The sequence below is a fragment of the Podarcis vaucheri genome (assembly GCF_965113315.1).
Source record: "Podarcis vaucheri genome assembly, chromosome: 4".
In the NCBI taxonomy this organism is placed as follows: domain Eukaryota; kingdom Metazoa; phylum Chordata; class Lepidosauria; order Squamata; family Lacertidae; genus Podarcis; species Podarcis vaucheri.
In genome coordinates, this window is record NC_138762.1 from 8,502,927 (window position 1) to 8,523,317 (window position 20,391).

The 20,391-nt window shown below is 46.3% G+C and overlaps 1 protein-coding gene across 4 annotated transcripts in view; it reads right to left on the minus strand.

Moving 5' to 3' along the window:
• Positions 1-19,731, minus strand: part of PLEKHB1 (pleckstrin homology domain containing B1) — a 39,294-nt gene extending 19,563 nt beyond the window's left edge. For 2 of the 4 annotated variants that reach the window (XM_082219646.1, XM_082219643.1), the window contains exons 1-3: positions 19,594-19,731; positions 17,312-17,392; positions 9,593-9,745 (exon numbers count right to left, since the gene is read on the minus strand). In XM_082219646.1, the coding sequence (XP_082075772.1) occupies positions 9,593-9,745; positions 17,312-17,348 (190 nt within the window). In that variant the 5' untranslated portion in view covers positions 17,349-17,392; positions 19,594-19,731. Of the gene's footprint in view, positions 1-9,592; positions 9,746-17,311; positions 17,393-17,756; positions 18,110-19,214; positions 19,331-19,593 lie in introns of those variants that run through there. The other 2 variants (XM_082219644.1, XM_082219645.1) reach the window with 2 other exon arrangements.
• Positions 19,732-20,391: the final 660 nt, after the last annotated feature.

A 20,391-nucleotide genomic window follows, 5' to 3' on the forward strand; every position in this document is an offset into this window, starting at 1 on the left:
CCAGTCAAAGGCGACTCTGGGGTTGCGGCGCTCATCTCGCTTTCAGGCCAAGGGAGCCGGTGTTTGTCCACAGACAGTTCTTCCGGATCATGTGGCCAGCAGGACTAAACGGCTTCTGGTGCAATGGGACACCATGACGGAAGCCAGAGCGCACGGAAACGCCGTTTACCTTCCCGCTGCAGCGGTACCTATTTATCTACTCACACTGGTGTGCTTTCAAACTGCTAGGTTGGCAGGAGCTGGGACAGAGCAACAGGAGCTCACCCCGTTGTGGGGATTCGAACAGCCGACCTTCCGTTTGGCAAGCCCAAGAGGCTCAGTGGTTTAGACCACAGTGCCACACACATCCCTAAGGGCTTTAAAGGTAAAGGTAAAGGACCCCTGGACGGTGAAGTCCAGTCGCAGATGACTCTGGGGTTGTGGCGTTCATCTCACTTTCAGGCCGAGGGAGCCGGCGTTTGTCCGCAGACAGTTCTTCTGGGTCATGTGGTCAGCAGGACGAAACCGCTTCTGGCACAACGGGACACCGTGACGGAAACCAGAGCGCACAGAAACGCCGTTTACCTTCCTGCCACAGTGGTACCTATTTATCTACTTGCACTGGCATGCTTTCAAAATGCCAGGTTGGCAGGAGCTGGGACAGAGCAACGGCAGCTCACCAACCTTCTTATCGGCAAGCCCAAGAGGCTCAGAGGTTTAGACCACAGCGCAACCCGCATCCAGAGGAAGCTGGAGGAACATTCGACTGCCAGCCTTGCTCAGCTCCTGTCCCTGGAATCGGGGGGGGGGGGGAGAGGGAGAGATGCCATCCTGACCTTGGTTCCAGGCAGCATCCTTTACGGGACCCACTCCCACTCCCAGGACCCTCCTTGCCCAAAGCCTGTGGCTTCTATACAAGCTCACCCACCCCTTGGGCAGGGAAGACGGAAACCAGAAACTACACTAAACGTGGTCTTTATTTAATAAAATAATAGATGAGACGTTTTGCTCTAATCGTGTTCATTAAACTGCGTTCAACGTGTTGATTAAAACGCCTGGTCAGAATATCTTTATTAATTTCCCATTACTTTGCCTGGGATCAGGTTCAAAGGACCTTGTAATTAATCAAGGAGTTATTATCCCTCTTGTTCTGTTTTTTAAAAAAACCCCTCAGAATTCAGTTTCCCACAAAACCGCACTCAATGTGCTTGGTAGTCAAAGGTTTACCAAATGGTCTTCCCACAGATGGGCTGAAGCGCAGAGATTGGAGAGATTGGCCCCTTGCTATTACAGGGGCCGGATCCGTCCAAGGCCCCATCTATGGACCGTTAAGAGGCAGCTGGGATGCCTGTATGCTACCTTTCGTATCGTTTAGCTTTTCATCCATCGCTTTTTACAAAGCAACTTCCAAAGATGTTTGACACAGGACTGCCATAAATACAAAGGGAACACGATTTTTGAAAACCGTACACAATACTAAAAGGGCTCATTCAGGGAGGGAGAGGGAGAGGGAGAGGGAGAGGGAGAGGGAGAGAGAGAGAGAGAGAGAGAGAGAGAGAGAGATCTTTTAGTGTGGCAGCATCATTTCCCTGACCTGGTAGGCTTTTCTTATGTTCTGATGCTGCCTGCCAGTGTAGACAATACTGAGCTAAATGGATCAACAAGACAGGCGAACTAATGGCAGTGTACTGGAAGAAGCAAAGATCACCAGGTTTGAAGCAATGATTCTTCAACATCAACTTTGTTGGACTGGTCATGTTGTGCAAATGCCTGATGATCGTCTTCCAAAGCAACTACTCTATTCCGAACTTAAACATGGAAAGCGTAATGCTGGTGGTCAACAAAAGAGGTTCAAAGACTCTCTCAAGGCAAATCTAAAAAAATGTAATATGAACACTGACAAATGGGAAACACTGGCCTGCGAGCGCTCCACTTGGAGAACTTTTTTTCCTTTTAAAGGAAAGCAGGAATTTTTACTTGGCATTGTAGGGGAGGACATTAAGAGACAGGATAGCAAATTGTTTTTATATGCAACAACGGCAGCAAGAATATTATTGGCAAAGAAATGGAAGCAAGAAGAGTTACCGGCGAAAGAAGAATGGCAGATGAAATTGATGGACTATGCAGAACTGGATAAATTAACAAGAAGGATTCGAAACCTGTGGGATCAGAGATTCTTAGAAGACTGGAGTAAATATACGAATTATTTGAAAAGTAATAGTAATGAACAGATTACGCTAGTAGGATTGTAAGAAGTTCTGTAAGAAGGATTGTATGAAATATTGCAAGAAAGACTATGGGGAGAATTATTAGTTAATGATAATTAAGAGTAACAGATAAATTAAGAAATGCAGAATAAGTGATAAAGAACGAGAAATCATCAGAGGTGTTGACAGAAGTCTAAAATATTGTATAAGATAAGAAGTTATGTTAAATGATTGTTGGAAATGATATGTTAAACAAACTAATTTTTTTTAAGGAAATTATATGTTAAAAAAATTAATAAATATATATATAAATAAAGGAAAGCAGGAATTCTCAAAGCCTCAAAGGTGGGTTGCGCAAGGAAGCTCCCGCAGCTCATTTAACCCCAAAACTCACAGGAGAGGCCCAGAATCAGCCCAAGGCTTCCCGCTGCTGGAGAACCAAAAAACATGCCGATTTGGAAGGGAAAGTCTGTGGCAAAGCAAGGAATCAGCCGCACACAGCCAAGAAAGCTGAATGCCTCTGCATGTTAGGTTCGCTGCTGCAACCGACGGAGTAATTGGGACCTTGGGGAGAAGCTGCCGACTCGGTGGCTCCTGCTGAAACCACAACAAAACTACCGGCGGTGCAAGATCTGGCAAGGATCCCAGAGACACTCAGGAGATGGGGCAGCGTTCAGAAGAGACCAGACGAGAGAGAGGGAGGACAGTGCTCCCCCCCAAAAAAACTCCATCCAAGTTCCACTCTTGGCATGCAAAAGAACGGATCAGGAAAAAAATAAAAAGCATTGATTTGTTATAAAAAGAAAAGTGCAAACTTAGCAGAAAGAAAGAAAACAGGGAATCAAAATTCAAAACCGCAAAGTGTCACAGCCTGGAAGGACAAAAGGACAAAGAAGCAGCACAGCTCCAAAAGGGATTGAAAAGTATTTACTCGTAACAGAGATTCCCATTTCAAATCATAAAGATTTGCAAAAATGAAAGTATTCTCCATCCGTTGGTTCCATCGTTCCTGAAGCTAAAGGTTCTATGTAGTCCTTAATGAGCCAACCATTTGCATAGGCTGATAGCACTGAAGGAAACACATGCCTCAATATTTGCATAAGAAATAAAACCATTTTTTTTGCATAAGAAATAAAACCATTTTTTCTTTAAAAAGGGGGTTGTTTGAGCTCTGCCCTTTAGAGACATTTAGCATACGAAATCTCTTTTCAAGAAGGGCAATTTGCCAAACCCTTGGATACCAGCGATCTAAATTATTAAGGTTAAATAACTTCCAAGATTTGGCAAGGATGTCTCTGGATTTCTCTGCCTGACTGTGAAACCTTCCGGGGCGTGTAATTGACAAAGCTTTAATTAGACCCAGGCGAATTAGCCCCCATATCTATTTCCAGTTATTGGGGCCCTGCCCTTAAACCTGTGATGGGAGTATCCTTGCCACTAGGCAAGACTGCCGTTTTGAAAATCACCGTAACCAGCTCCATATGTGGTAATTGGGAGGGAGGTTACTGCACCAGGGCAGAGGTCTGATACACTTGGCTGGGTCTCAGCTGCCCCAAATTCTCTGCTTGACGTCAGTAGGAAATCCAGCCTCGAGTCAAAATGCAGAGAGCAAACTTGTCTGTCCCTGACCTGAGCTGGGCTTGGAAGCAAATCTTCTTTGCGCTTGGAGGTCACAGTGGGGTGAAGGGAGGGGGAAATTCTGCCTCAGAGATTTCTGTTGGGCTTTTGCTATCCCCCTGTCCCTGATGGTTAGAATTGAATTGAAATGCTTTATTGCCGGGACGCGGGTGGCGCTGTGGGTTAAACCGATCAGAAGGTTGGCGATTCAAATCCCCGCGACGGGGTGAGCTCCCATTGCTTGGTCCCTGCTCCTGCCAACCTAGCAGTTCGAAAGCATGTCAAAGTGCAAGTAAATAAATAGGCACTGCTCCGGCGGGAAAGTAAACGGTGTTTCCGTGTGCTGCTCTGGTTCACCAGAAGTGGCTTAGTCCTGCTGGCCACATGACCCGGAAGCTGTACGCCGGCTCCCTCGGCCAGTAAAGCAAGATGAGCGCCGCAACCCCAGAATCGGTCACGACTGGACCTACCGGTCAGGGGTCCCTTTACCTTTACTTTATTGTCACTTGCACAACTTGTATACAGTGAGATTACAGGAGCACCCCCCACCCAGCTCTCTTAGTCTTAATTCCCCCTCATTTACTGATACACACCCACCAGTTGCCCTGTTGTTATCTTTTCATTCAGCACCCTGACAGCCCACGGATAGAAGCTGTTCTTTACCCTGTTGGTGTGACTAGTCATGCTTCTATATCTTCTGCCCGAGGGCAGGAAATCAAGAGTGCCGGCCAGGGTGTGAATCATCCCTGAGAAATTTCCTCTCTCTCCTGAGGCAACCTTCTTCCGCTATTTCATCCAGTGGATTCACTGGACAGCCCATAATATCTTGTGCTGTATTCACCACCCTCTGTAGGCACTTCCTATCCGTTGATGTCAAACCAGGGTACCACACCGTGACGCAGTAGGAAAGGACACTTTCTATTGTGGACCGGTAGAAGGAGATCATCAAATGTTGATTGACATCATTCTTCCGCAATACAGTGGTACCTCTGGATGCGAACGGGATCCGTTCCGGAGCCCCGTTTGCATCCAGAAGTGAACATAACCCACGTCCGCGTGTCTGCGCATGTGCAGGTCATGATTCACTGCTTCTGCGTATGTGCGTGACATCATTTTTACTGCCTGCGCATGCGCGAGCGGCGAAACCCAGAAGTAACGAGCTCCATTACTTCCTGGTCGCCACAGCGCGCAACCTGAAAATACTTATCCCAAAGCTACTTCAACCCGAGGTATGACTGTACTCTGAGGAGATGGAGTCTCTGTTGGGCTTTCTTAACCACTTGGGTTGTATTTATTTTCCAAGTAAGGTCTTCACTAAGATAAACTCCTAGGAATTTAAAGGAAGAGACTCTCTCCACACAGCCCTCCCCGATGTACAGCGGGGCTAGTTCTCCTCTCTTCCTCCGAAAGAGAGCAGTGGACTAAGACTTGAAGAGAAGGGTTCGAATCCCCACTCAAGCAACAAAGATCGCTGGGTGACCCTGGGCCAGTCACGGCCTCGTTCAGCCTGACCTACCTCAAAGGGTTGTAGTGAGAATAAAACGGAAGGGACAAAAATTATGTCCCCGACTCTGAGATCCTGGGAGGAAAGGTGGGATATAAATGTAAGAAACGAGGTGCTGAATCAATTTTATTCCGCTTCCCATGAAATACCTCGAAGCGACTTCATGGGAAAACCAATAACAATAAAGCAATTCAAAGCCATTCCAATTTCATGCATGAAAAATGATTCTGAATCAAACAGATTTGAGAATGGTGTTGGGACAAAAAGACTCTCAAATTTTGGGAAGAGGAAATTTTTTTCATCCTGTCCAGACAAACAATTAAATACAGCTAATTTAAATGTAATAGTTGAGTTGAAACTGCAAAGAGATAGAGGGAAGTCAACAAATTTATAAGGGACTCAAACCAGTATGAAGGTAATTTCTTTTTAGGATTTTGTGTATAGAAAATTTAAGTTATGGTTTGTACTCTTTAAATAATGTGGTTTTTGATAAATGTTTTTCTGTTTTGTTTTGATTTTTTTATTGAGTTTTTATTTTTCCTTTCTTTTTTATTAATATTTTTTGTATTATTTTCCTTTTCATTGTTGTCCTGTTTACCTTAGATCTTTATACATTTCTACTCTGTATTTTGCACTAATTTTTTTTCCTTATCTCAGAATATGTGATTTAGGATCACTTTATTTTTTTAATTCTTTGTAAATTTCAAAAATGTAATAAAGTTGTGTTTTTTTTAAAGTCACATTTTGGGAAGAGGAATTTGACTTTTTCAAGCGTTCAGGCTGGAAGAGCGGCGAGTTCCCTTTCAGCCCCAGCTGTAGCCAGGGAGGAAAAGTGAGATGAACAGGTCACTTAAAGTTTATTGAACATTATGCATCAATATCCCGGAATCCCCTGCAGGGAGTGAGCTGCAAACTGGCAGGCAGCTTGGGCAACTGCAGAGCGTTGCAATTTTTATTTTTAATTTTTTGCTGCTGGAAGACTCAGCAAGGAGAGGCATGGAGACGCATGAACCAGTCCTCTGTTTGGGCTGTTTCTTTCCATCCATTGTCTGCGAAAGAATGCTCTGTGTGACTCAGCACTGTGGTACCAAGCAGTGCAAGAGCAAAAACACGCCAACAGAGGGAGGAGAGACAGAAAGAGGGCAGAGGGAGGAATGTTGCTTCTGCCCCAGGGAGGAAAGCTGGTACAACGGGATCAGTTAAGCTGAATTGATTAAACTAACATTTTCAAATGGGGTTTTGAAAAAATGTGCAATTAATTCTTTGGGCTTCATGATCACTGCAGATGGTGACAGCAGTCACGAAATCAAAAGACTCCTGCTTCTTGGGAGAAAAGCAATGACAAACCTAGACAGCATCTTAAAAAGCAGAGACATCACCTTGCCAACAAAGGTCCATATAGTTAAAGCTATGGTTTTCCCAGTAGTGATGTATGGAAGTGAGAGCTGGACCCTAAAGAAGGCTGATCGCCGAAGAATGGATGCTTTTGAATTCTGGTGCTGGAGGAGACTCTTGAGAGTCCCATGGACTGCAAGAAGATCAAGCCTATCCATTCTGAAGGAAATCAGCCCTGAGTGCTCACTGGAATACAGATCCTGAAGCTGAGGCTCCAATACTTTGGCCACCTCATGAGAAGAGAGGACTCCCTGGAAAAGACCCTGATGTTGGGAAAGATGGAGGGCACAAGGAGAAGGGGATGACAGAGGACGAGATGGTGGGACAGTGTTCTCGAAGGTTTGACCAAACTGTGGGAGGCAGTGGAAGACAAGAGTGCCTGGCATGCTCCGGTCCATGGGGTCACGAAGAGTCAGACACGACTAAACAACAACAGCAATTCACTGAATCACAGAACTGTACATTTGGAAGTGACCTGGGACAGAAATCTCAGCCGCAGCATCCATGACAGATGGTCACCCAAACTCTGCTTAAAAACCTCCAAGGAAGGAGTATCCAGAGATTCCCAAGGTGATGAGGGACGTTGCTTCCTTGGCTATGAAGGGCAACAAGGAATATCATGCAAGAACTGGAATTTTGTTTATCCATTTGAAACAAGAGAACGCAGAACTTCCACCGGCTTTGAATTTCACCATAGCATCGTCTTTCTTAGTGGGTCGTGCAGGCCGCTGTTCTGAATTATGCTTTTTAAACAGGGTAGCGGGCCCTGGGGATGAGTTTGTGGAGCCAAGAGTTTGGGGACCACTGCTGTAGACAACCCTATGTTTCCTGCACCTTTCCATCTCTCCAAGCCTTCCTCCAAACACCACCTGCCCCTAGGCAGCAATGACAAGTCGAAAAATAAACGTAGGAAGGATGCCTGATGCTGATGCAGACCTCGCAGCCGCTGAGACCATATAACACTGGTTTTGAAAGACCTACACTGGCTCCCAGTATGTTTCCGAGCACAATTCAAAGTCTTGGTGCTGACCTTGAAAGCCTTAAACGGCCTCGGCCAGTATATAGCATCTCCACCCCCATCGTTCTACCGAGACACTGAGGTCCAGCGCTGAGGGCCTTCTGGTGGTTCCCTCACTGCGAAAAGCCAAGCTACAGGGAACCAGGCAGAGGGCCTTCTCGGTGGTGGCGCCTTCCCTGTGGAACGCCCTCCCACCAGATGTCAAAGAGAAAAACAACTACCAGACTTTTAGAAGACATCTGACGGCAGGCCTGTTTAGGGAAGTTTTTAATATTTAATTGCTGTATTGTTTTTAACACTTGATTGGGAGCCGCCCAGAGTGGCTGGGGAAACTCAGCCAGATGGGCGGGGTATAAATAATAAATTATTATTATTATTATTATTATTATTATTATTATTATTATTAACAACAAGAGGAGGGGTTTATGGGGGAAAGCAGCCGGCAGGGGAAGGGTGAAGCATCCCTCCCCGCCACCGTCTCTCTGCTGCAACACAGCACCGTCCCCCGAGGATGTTTTGCCGCAGAGAATGCGCCTCTGAGCCTCTTTTATGTAACCAGAGCTGTTTTGTAAATATCAGGTGGGTCCCCAGAGGCAAAGGGAAGGCAGGCAATTCAACGGAAGGACTCCGAGAAGGGTTTGTAATGTGGTCTCTTGGAACAGATGATGAAAAATATTAAGTATGTTGGCAAACCGGCTTACTATAAACATATGCAATGAGATCCAATATACCTCTTTGATAGTCTGAAGGCCTCTCATCAGATGTCAAGGAGATAAATAACTCTACAACTTTTTGAAGGCATCTGAAGGAAGTCCAGTATAGGGAAGTTTTTAAAGTCTGGTGTTTTGTTATGCTTCTGTATCTGTCGGAAGCTGCCCAGAGTGGCTGGGGAAACCAAGAATAAAATAATAAAAATGATAAAATAATAAATCATCATCATCATCAAGGCTTGGTGCAAGTGGGAAGCAATTCAGTTCAGCACTATTTTTCAGCCCCTTTGCACAGTCGAAAACCCGGTGTGGTGTAGCAGTTAGAGTGCTGGACTAGGACCAGAGGGAGACCAGGGTTCGAATCCTGACTTAGCCACGAAGCTCACCAGCAACCTTGTACCAGTCGCTGCCTCTCAGCCCAAACTCCCTCACAGTGGGGATTAAATGAGGAGGGGGGAGAGATATGCACACAGCCTTAAGTTCCTTGGTGGGGGCGGGAAAAAGTGAGATATAATAAATAATAATAATAATAATAATAATAATAATAATAATAATAATAATAATAATTTATTATTTATACCCCGCTCATCTGGCTTGGCCTCCCCAGCCACTCTGGGCGGCTTCCAACAAAACACTAAAATACAATAACCTATTAAACATTAAAAGCTTCCCTAAACAGGGCTGCCTTCAGATGTCTTCTAAAAGTTTGGTAGTTGTTCTCTTTGACATCTAGTGGGAGGGTGTTCCACAGGGCAGGCACCACCACTGAAAAGGCCCTCTGCCTGGTTCCCTGTAACTTGGCTTCTTGCAGCGAGGGAACCGCCAGAAGGCCCTCGGCGCTGGACCTCAGTGTCTGGGCTGAATGATGGGGGTGGAGACGCTCCTTCAGTCTACTGGACCAGGGCCATTTAGAGCTTTCAAGGTCAGCACTAACACTTTGAATTGTGCTCCGAAACGTACTGGGAGCCAATGAAGGTCTTTCAAGATATAAGCACAATGAACAAACAGATGCAGTCTTAAGGACTAACAACTTGTTTAAGGAAAAATTAAACGGCGGCTCCCCAGGCGGTTTCGATTCCGGCGTCAGAAAAACACCAGCGCTCCCTGTCCCTGCGGGATCACGTGCGTCGGTGCAGTCCGCAAGCGACGAGCGAACACTCACCGCGGCACTCGCGGCCCGTCCGGACGTCCCTGCAGTTGAACTTGATGTTGATCCGGCCGTCCATATCTCGTCCGGTGTCGTCGTGGTAGTAGACAAGGGTGCCGTCGACCCACAAGACGAACCAGTTCCTTTTCCAGCGTCTCAGGATGGAGCCTGTGGAGGGAGGAAAGAGAGAGAGAAAGAAAGAGAGAGAGAGAGGTTCTGAATTGCCCAAAAAAGATGTAAAAGCATTTTTGTATGCCACAACTGTTAAGTTGTGGGTGAAGATATCAGACGACATAGTGATTCTTCAAACAGCTCTTGTTTATTCACAGGCCAGGACAGAACTGAACTGAAGGGTTCAGCCAGCCTGCTTATATAGAGCTCCAGTACAACGTTACTGCAACAACTTTCTAAAACTATCCAATCACTGAACGTCACATTGGATCCCTTATTTGCATAACTATCTACAGTATCCCCCTGCTGGCCCAGGGTGAGAACTTCAGTATATAACAACAACTGCAGCACGGATTTTACTAGCCAAAAAAATGGAAAACACAAGAACTACCAACGGTAGAAGAACGGCAGATGAAGATGGTGGAGCTTATGGAGCTGGCTGATCTCACCGTGAGAATCCGCGACCAGAAAGAAGAGGAACACCAAGAAGATTGGAAGAAATTTAAATACTATTTGAATAAATATTGTAATATTAAAGATATGTAACCACTTGAAAGAACTAATTAGGCCTAGGATTAAATAAGGATTAAATAAATAAATAAATAAATAAATAAATAAGAAAATGCACGATAAGAAAAGTTAGGAAATTTGATTATGACTGTAATACGGTTTTATGAAATAACGATATTGGAAACTGCTACATTTAATTACTAAGAAATTCAGATGGAAGAGATTAGAGGAAGTGAAGTAATATGTTTATGAAGATGGATTTCAATCAAGTTTTAGTTTATGTGGTGATATATGGGAAATTTGAAGTATTTTATGTTTCATATTTTTTCTTTTCCTTATTCTTTTTCTTTTATTACTGTTTATTCTCGCTTTTGTTATGCTTTTGTATGAAAAATAATAAATATTATTGTGAAGGGGGGAAAAGAGAAAGAGAGAGAGAGGGAAGGGTGGAGAAAGGTGACTACGGAGACGAAAAAAGTGGAGATGATATAGCAGTATGCAAATATAATGCCTCGTTTTTTTGCCAGCCCTTCTTGAAGTGCCGAGGTCAATGCGCCTCTCTATTTACATATCCCTCGCCCAGCTCTGGAGCCAGAAAAAGCGATGAAAAGCTGTCCCCAAGCCAAAGCCAGGGGCACGATCCACAGAGAAAGGCTGCCTTGCTTCCTGTGGGGCTCTGATGTCCTCCACAGTTTGCTGACACTGTTTCCCCGCCATATTCCTCTCGTATTCTGCCCCGTCGGATGGATTTCTGTTCTTCTTTTATATTTATATATAAAAAGAGGCTCCGGGATCAAATGTCTACTAAAAGCATTTGACACGAGAAAAGAAGCTGGTTTCGCTGAGGGGCAGGGAGCAATGGGAAAGTTTTGCTTGCTTTTTTGGGGAAAAAGAGAAATACAGTTCATATTTTGCTTTTGTGGGCAGCTGCAGGTAGGATAACTAAAGCACCGAAGGGATTTGGGAGCAGAGGAAGCCTTGAAGTGGTGAAATTCCCAGAGTGGTTTAACAACCCATCTCTCTTCCAAAATATAACTCTGGGAATGGTAGCTCTGCGAGGCGAACAGGAGACTCCTAACATATATAATAATTTATAATAATAATAATAATTTATTATTTATACCCCGCCCATTTGGCTGACTTTCCCCAGCCACTCTGGGCGGCTCCCAATCAAGTGTTAAAAACAGTACAGCGTTAAATATTAAAAACTTCCCTGAACAGGGCTGCCTTCAGATGTCTTCTGAATGTCAGGTAGTTGTTTATCGCTTTGACATCTGAAGGGAGGGCTTTCCACAGGGCAGGGGCCACTACCGAGAAGGCCCTCTGCCTGGTTCCCTGTAGCTTTGCTTCTCGCAATGAGGGAACCGCCAGAAGGACCTCGGCGCTGGACCTCAATGTCTGGGCAGAATGATGGGGGTGGAGACGCTCCTTCAGGTATACAGGACCAAGGCCGTTTAGGGCTTTAAAGGTCAGCACCAACACTTTAAATTGTGCTTGGAAATGTACTGGAAGCCAATGCAGATCTCTCAGGACCGGTGTTATGTGGTCTCAGTGGCCAGTCCCAATTCCTTTTAGAAGACATCTGAAGGCAGACCTGTTTAGGGAAGTTTTTAATATTTGATGTGTTGTTGTATTTTTAATATTTTGTTAATATTTTGTTGGGAGCCACCCAGAGTGGCTGGGGATACCCAGCCAGATGGGCGGGGTATAAATGAATTATTATTATTATTATTATTATTATTATTATTATTATTATTATCTCTGCACCATTAACAAACTACAGCTCCCAGAATTCTCTGGGAGACACCACGACACAGTGCTTTAAATATGCAGTATGAACGTGTAAAGTGTACAATTCTTCTGAACAACATGCATGGGATTTTGAGTTGTTCCATGTCCCTTTTCAAACGATTAATTTTAAGGAAAAAGGAACCCACCATTTTAGAGCACCGCACCATATAATCTATTAATAATCTCCTACAAGGCAAGGCAACTGTCTTGTTCACCTACCCAGGGTTCCTACTCTGGATAACACCCCAACATAATACCTGAATACGGTCGTACCTTGGAAGTCAAACGGAATCCGTTCCGGAAGCCCATTCAACTTCCAAAACGTTCAGAAACCAAAGCGTGGCTTTTGATTGGCTGCACGAAACTCCTGCAGCCAATCAGAAGCCGCAGAAGCCCAAAAATACTTTGCCAACTGGAACAGTCACTTCCGGGTTTGCAGCGTCCGGGAGCCAAAACATTTGAGAACTAAGCTGTTCAAAAACAAAGATACAACTGTATTCAGTGCATCAGCAAGCCTTACAACTGACAAATTATTTCAAGCTTTTCTCCTCCAGGCATGAATCTAGTCCTCATGGTGTTTTGAGAAAGAAAGAAAAAGTTGCTCTCGTAAGCAGATGCGAAGGAAGGGGGTAAACTCTCTTTCCTGGGAGGTTTTTAAGCAGAGGTTGGATGGCATCCTGTCAGGGATGCTTTAGTTGTGATTCCTGCATTGAAGGGGGTTGGACTAGATGACCCTGGGGCCCTTTCCAACAATTCCACGATTCCACGACTGTTAACCACACATGTCTCCGCACTGCCTGACCAGGAAGCAGGATGGAGAAGCCAGCCCTTGCTTGACCACAAAGGAGCACGGGATCTTACTCGTTTGGGAGAACAACTCCTGATCCCAAGAAGATTCCCAGAATAAATGTGTGAATCACAGTAACGAGGGACAGGCAGACATTGCAAATATACAACACCGATGTTATATCAAAATGTCGGCGGGGGTGGGGAGGCTATTGCTTTTATTTTGATTATGTATTTTGTGGTTTTATATTTTGATTTTATTCTGTGAACCGCCCTAAGACCTCTGGGTATAGGATGGTATATAAATTCATAAATAATAATAATATTACAGTGATACCTCAGGTTACATACGCTTCAGGTTACATACGCTTCAGGTTACAGACTCCGCTAACCCAGAAATAGTGCTTCAGGTTAAGAACTTTGCTTCAGGATGAGAACAGAAATCGTGCTCCGGCGGCGCAGCGGCAGCAGGAGGCCCCCATTAGCTAAAGTGGGGCTTCAGGTTAAGAACAGTTTCAGGTTAAGAACGGACCTCCGGAACGAATTAAGTACTTAACCTGAGGTACCACTGTAACAACAACAACAACAATCAGGCCCTTTTCCACATCTCGCCTCTCTCGGGTTTTAGGAGACCACACTGAGGGTGTGATACAATGGGGTCGGGTGGGGTGGGGAATTTTCTCAAAGGAGAAAACTTGCTTGATCGAGGGACAGTCTATGTATCTATTGGCCTATTCCGACCTCTTTTTCTCCTGCTCAAGGCCGCCCAGAAAAAGCATTTCGGTCCCAGAAATTAATTCCGAACGTGCAGATAAAATATAACTGATGGAATTCTACAGGATGGGGTATTAGTGTGCGAAAACAGTCGAGATCCAAGGTGTTAAGTTGTGGGTGAACATATCAGACGACACAGCGATTCTTCAAACAGCTCTTGTTTATTCACAGGCCAGAAAAGAACTGAAGGGTTCAGCCAGCCTGCCTATATAGAGCTCCATTGCAATGCAACAGTAACAACTTTATGTAACTATCCAATCACTGAACGTCACTTTCGATCCCTTATTTGCATATGTGGACCTGAACTATCTACCGTATCCCCCTGCTGGCCCAGGGTGAGAACTTCAGTACATAATACCAGGCTCTCCAGGTCTGTGCTTCCAGATGGGGGAGACGTCAGGCGCTATCCTGTGGCTGACAGGTAAAGGTAAAGGGACCCCTGACTATTAGGTCCAGTCGTGGCCGACTCTGGGGTTGCGGCGCTCATCTTGCTTTACTGGCCGAGGGAGCCGGCGTACAGGACTAAACTGCTTCTGGCGCAACGGGACACCATGATGGAAACCAGAGCGCACGGAAACGCCGTTTACCTTCCCACTGGAGCGGTACCTATTTATCTACTTGCGCCGGTGTGCTTTCGAACTGCTAGGTTGGCGGGAGCTGGGACAGAGCAACGGGAGTTCACTCCGTCGTGGGGATTCGAACCGCCGACCTTCTGATCGGCAAGCCCAAGAGGCTCAGTGGTTTAGACCACAGCGCCACCCGCATCTCTCTGCATTAGAGAAGAGCAGGCGTCGAACAAGGACCCCGAGGAAGGTTCTGGAGGACGAGAGGAGAGGGGACCCTGTGTGTTTGCTCTCACTCGTGCATCTCCCTGGAGACAGCGAGCAGAAACAGGTGGTCCAACTTCAAGGGGACGGACGGCAGCGCAGAGAGTGAGGAGAGGTTTCTTCTGCCTGGGTGGCTTCAGCAGTTATTCAGGTGGATGATTGCCTTGAGCAGAGCGGTTTGGAACAAAATGTTGCCTAGGCTACAGTCCTCAGCCCACCTTCTGTCGAAAGCAACGGGCCTTGCTTCCAAGTAAACAGGAGGAGAGGAGGAGGCCGAGCGAGGGAAAGGGGGAGACCTTTGCATTTGGAGCTCATGCCAACATCAGAAGGGGGCATCATATTCATTACAGTGGTACCTCGGGTTAAGTACTTAATTCGTTCCGGAGGTCCGTTCTTAGCCTGAAACTGTTCTTAACCTGAAGCAGCACTTTAGCTAATGGGGCCTCCAGCTGCTGCCGCACGATTTCAGTTCTCATCCTGAAGCAAAGTTCTTAACCCGAGGTACTATTTCTGGGTTAGCGGAGTCTGTAACCTGAAGTGTATGTAACCTGAAGCGTATGTAACCCGAGGTACCGCTGTATTATTTTGCCTGCTTTAACTTCTTATTGGTTTCCCCCATTTTTTGGATTTAAAAGTGGCAAACCGCCTGGGCAGAGAAGCAGGATGGAAGCGGAGCAAACAAGTAAGGTTCCGATCCTGACCCCCTTTACCTGGGAGGAAGCCCCGCTGAATGCAACAGGACTTGCTCCTAAGTAGACACGGCGATAGAGGAAAATGCCTCTGATGAAACCTGTCCTCCCTTCTTTTCATACATAAGGGAAAAAGCTCTCCCACCAACCTCACAAAACTGCCTGTGGAGAATCGATATGGACTGTCAAGTGTTTGAAGACCATGTAAAACAGGCATCCCCAAACTCGGCCCTCCAGATGTTTTGGGACTACAACTCCCATCATCCCTAGCTAACAGGACCAGTGGTCAGGGATGATGGGAATTGTAATAATAGTAGTAATAATAATAATAATAATAATAATAATACATTTATTATTTATTCCCCAGCCACTCTGGGCGGCTTCCAACAGAATATTGAAATACAATAGTCTATTAAACATTAAAAGCTTCACGAAACAGGGTTGCCTTCAGATGTCTTCTGAAAGTCTGGTAGTTGTTCTCTTTGACATCTGGTGGGAGGGCATTCCACAGGGCGGGTGCCACCACCGAGAAGGCCCTCTGCCTGGTTCCCTGTAACCTCACTTCTTGTAGGGAGGGAACTGCCAGAAGGCCCTCGGAGCTGGACCTCAGTGTCCGGGCTGAACGCTGGGGGTGGAGACGCTCCTTCAGGTATACTGGGCCTTTGAGGCCGTTTAGGGCTTTCAAGGTCAGCACCAACACTTTGAATTGTGCCCAGAAACGTACTGGGAGCCTATGTAGGTCTTTCAAGGTGTTATGTGATCTCAAAACATCTGGAGGGCCGAGTTTGGGGATGTCTGACGTATAAGGGCATTGGCCTGGCACCTGCCTCATATAATATAGGCAGGTGGTTTAAAAAACCTATTTCATTTTCTCAGGTTTTAATCAACCCATTGTGGCTGGGTCTCCTGAGCTGCCTTGGAACTGCTATTGTCACACTATATGTGTTGCTTTGAGCTGTATTCTCTGTCTTACTTAATTTGTATGTAGCCATTTTACTGCATTTTAAAGTTTTTTAATAAAAAAAGAATTGTGCTGTGAGCTATTGGGTAGAGAACTTGCAGCCCTCAAAATGCTGCAGTTTTTGAACTACAATTCCCATCATCCCTGACCACTGCTCCTGGTAGCAGGGGATGATGGGAGTTGTAGTCCAAAAAGCTAAAGACCCAAGTTTGGGAAACACTGCTCTAGATGTTTGGAAGGGGGGGGGTGATCTAGGAAATAACTGCTACCCAAAACTTTCATACAGAGTATTTGTTTATACTTATGCTACTTTTTCATGGAAAACAAGTCCAAGGCAATTAAAAAATATGCATATTGTAAATGGCCTCCAAAAACTGCCAGTTTCACCTCGTGCAATTCTGAGAACCTGGACTTTCTCACTGTATATGGGTTTTTTTTTTTAAGTTTTCAAGCCTATAGATAGGTCCCTAAAGACAAAAGTTGCTCCTCCTAAACATCTATAAATTTCAGTGACAATTTTGCAATGGCTACCAGTCAGTTAAAATCACCGAAAGCTGGTTTTAATAATAATATATTGCTTATACACCCCCCCCCCCAAATCTGAGTGGGTTGCCCCAGTCATTTTCTGGGCCTATCCTACCATTGGGCAGTTGGAATATCATTACAGCAATTCAAAGTGAACATTGTTAAAGGGATTGTTGCATTCCACCACCTTTGGGGGAGTGCTGATGGATTTTCTGCTTCTGGTACCAAATGCCCTGAGATATAATAATAATAATAATAATAATAATAATAATAATAATAATAATTTATTCCCCCCCCCCATCTGGCTGGATTTCCCCAGCTACCCTAGGTGGCTCCCAACAGAATATTAAAAATACGGTAAGAGTACGAAAAGAGCCTTTCTGGATCCGACCATACCTGGTTCACCTTCCCATTTTTGACAGTAGTCAGCCTGGGAAGCAAAGACAGCTTTGTCCATCTCTAGCCAGTTTTTTACAAGCTTACCTGGGAGTAAGCCCTTACTCCCAAGCAGACACAAACGGGTTGTGTACTGTTTGGGGGCTTGGGGTCTGAACTGTGCAAGGAATCCCAAGACATAACTGGTCTCTCAAGCACCCCATCATGAACCCAGCAAAGGCAGCCGTCCCAGAAGCTCGCCCGCCTCTCTTCGGAAGAAGAAAGGGCCTCTTATATAGTCGTAAATTCCCAGGCTAAGACTTACTCTGTCTCCAGAGCCAACCGCATTTCAGCAGGGCCATTTCTGCAGCGATCTCCAGGCTGATCTATCCCGGGAGGAGAAGAACTTAAGAAAAAGAGGAAAGGCAGAAGTTAGGAATGCAGAACTATCAGGAGAATGTAACATCAGATCACCTTCGCTCCTCTCTCTCCTGTCGGAGAAAACAACTTGGTTTTTTTTCTGCTAGTGGGAATTTTCCAACCGTGGGGTGGAGAGGAGGGAGGAGAGCGGCAATTGGGGTCACTGGACTTCTAAATAAAGGCACAGAGTGTGCAGCTAACCAGATCTTTTTTTAATGCTCCTCTCGAATTATCTCTGTTATGTAAATTACAAAAGGGTGGGGAGGGGAGGCTGCGGCGCCTTTTCCCTCTGCGGGATTTAGAGATTAGCATTTTGCTTCTATCTTTAACTGAAGCTCTCTAGAACATACCTGGAGTGCAGGGCATCGCTTCCAAGCAGCCCCCCCCAACCTGGGACCCTCCAGCTGTTCTGGACTACAATTCCCATCATTCCACCCCTAGCGGGGCTGGTGGGAATTGTAGTCCAAAACACCTGGGTTGGAGAAGGCTGCTTTAAACTGCTTTCCAAACGTCCCAGCTCCTTTCTGCTGCTGAGCTGTTGCAAAACACCCCTTCGCTTTGCAGTCAGGCTCACAATGAAAACCAAGTTGGGGGGGGGGACAGAGAGTATAAACACCCACCCATTTAGGGTTCTGCCACATAAACAAACCCACACGGCTTGAAAGCATATGATTTCACTAATTTGCGCAGACACACAGAGCGCAGAACTTGGCAGAAGTACAGAAATGGAATCAAGACGGTGGGGAATATAAGCACGGCGCCACAAAGCGGCCAGGCAAGGGGGTTGGGGGAAATGTGGTATAATGGTTAGAGTTGGATTTGGACCTGGGAGAGATAAGGGTTCAAATCCCCCCACTCAGCCATGAACCTTTCGCTGGGTGAGCCTGGACTCAGCCACTGCCATCTCTCGCGACAACCCTCCTTCCCCTTCTCTCGCCCCCCCTCAACCCCACATTGCTTACAACAACAAAAAATGCCTCATATTGACTGTAATTGACCTTCATGAAAGACTCTACAATTTGAAAACAGAGACACTGAATGTACTCTTGTTTCTTATGGGAAATCTTTCAAAAAAATAATAATATTTTAAACAGTAATATCAAGGGGGGGAGAGAAGAACCCTGTAGGCCACCTGGAGTTCCTTGTAGCCAATCAGAGGGGATATAAATGCAATCAATCAATCAATGAACGGGGTGGGTGGCCAGGAACCCAGAGCAGAAAGGGGAAGGAAGATTCGGGTCTGCAGAATCATAGGAGCACATGGAAGCACATGGGATCCGAAATTAAACAATTTTTAAGAATAACAAAAAAATCTGTTTTTAGTCTATGAAATAATGAAGATAAAAACGAGCGGTAAAAAGTCCAGGAGTTTCGTTCAAACAGGGCAACAAAAATACTACAAAAAAGTACCATTGAGGCTGTCGCCCAATATACACTTATAAGGGAGCAAGCCTCATCTGGCGCTTCCCCCCAGGTAAACCTGCCTCGGATCTACCTGGCTGGATGAAGCCTGCAAGGCGAGGGATAAATGTGGAGAAGAGAGGAGATGTATTTTTTTTTCCAGTGGCGGCAGGAGAAACCCAAAGCCGGATGGGAAAGGATCCCCAAAGTTTATCTCTGCGTTCCCATCTCTGCCCGCACAAATCTGCCCCGCTAATCTGGAGCTTGAAACTGGACCCAAACTCTATTTGCGATTCCACCTCCGGCAGAGGAAAGAGAACTCAAAATGAACCCGGGTCGCCGCGCTCTGACTTTGTCTGGACCAGGGTTCGGTTACACCCGCTTGCTGGACCGCTCAGATCACTCACATTTCTCCTGAACGAAGTGGATGGATGCGCCTTGGGGCTGGGTAAGGTGGATCAGCTCCGCTCCTTCCTTCCCACACCAAGCTTGGGATCGGGGCGGGTGGCTACAGGGCTGCCTTGTCGCCTCTCTCTCTCTCTCTCTCTCTCTCTCTCTCTCTCTCTCCTCCCTTCCCACCTGGTGGATCCGTTGCAAATAAGAAGCTGCGTCGCCACTCCCGGGGTTGCAAAGATGCGCACGCGATGGCCAGGTGCGCCCGCGCCTGCCTGCGTTCTTGCGCGCAAAGAAACTCCGCCACGCGCCACCCCTTTGCGCCATCCCTCGCCCAGCCCATCAGGTCCAAGTCCTCTCTTCCCCACCCACCCACCTCACCCTGCTTTTTACCTAGAGAGCCCCCGCCGCGCGCTGCCACCTTTCCCGGGACTCGCCGGGCAGCCACATCAAACCTCTGGCAGATGGAAACACAACGCCCTCCCTTCAAACGCCAGCTCTCTTTCTCTCTCTCTCTTTGCACAGAATTCTGGGAGTCGTAGTTTGCACTGGGCAGCGCAGCCCGGGATGGACTCCAGCTCCCAGGATGCAAGAGGAGGAGGAGGAGGAGATGCTCGCCTCCCCCCCCCAAGGCCCCCCTCACCTGACTCCCCCTGTTTCGTTGTGCATCCGTTGCAAAGGGGAGGAAGGTCATTAATGCTCTCTGGTGCCTACTCAGAAATCAGCCCCATTGCTTTCGCGTGGGGCTGACCCCCAGGTATACGGGCATCTAGGATCCGCAGCCTTGGAGAAAACAGAAAACTGGGGAGCTAGATCTCCTCTCCATCGTCATCTTGACCCAAGAAAATCAGAGTTTTATAGTTCAAATCGGGGGGAAATAAATACAGTAAATGGACAAAAGTACAAAGATTCACAAAATGTTTAGGGGTATGATGCTGGAGGAGACTCTTGAGAGTCACATGGACTGCAAGAAGATCAAACCTATCCAAGGAAATCAGCCCCGAGGGCTCACTGGAAGGACAGATCCAGAAGCTGAGGCTCCAATACAGTGGATGCTCTGGTTGCAAACGTGATCCATGCGAGATGCACATTCGCAACCCGCAGCGGTGCATCTGTGCACGCACGGGTTGTGATTCGGCGCTTCTGCGCATGCGCAAAGAGCAATTTAGCACTTCTGAGCATGCGAGACCT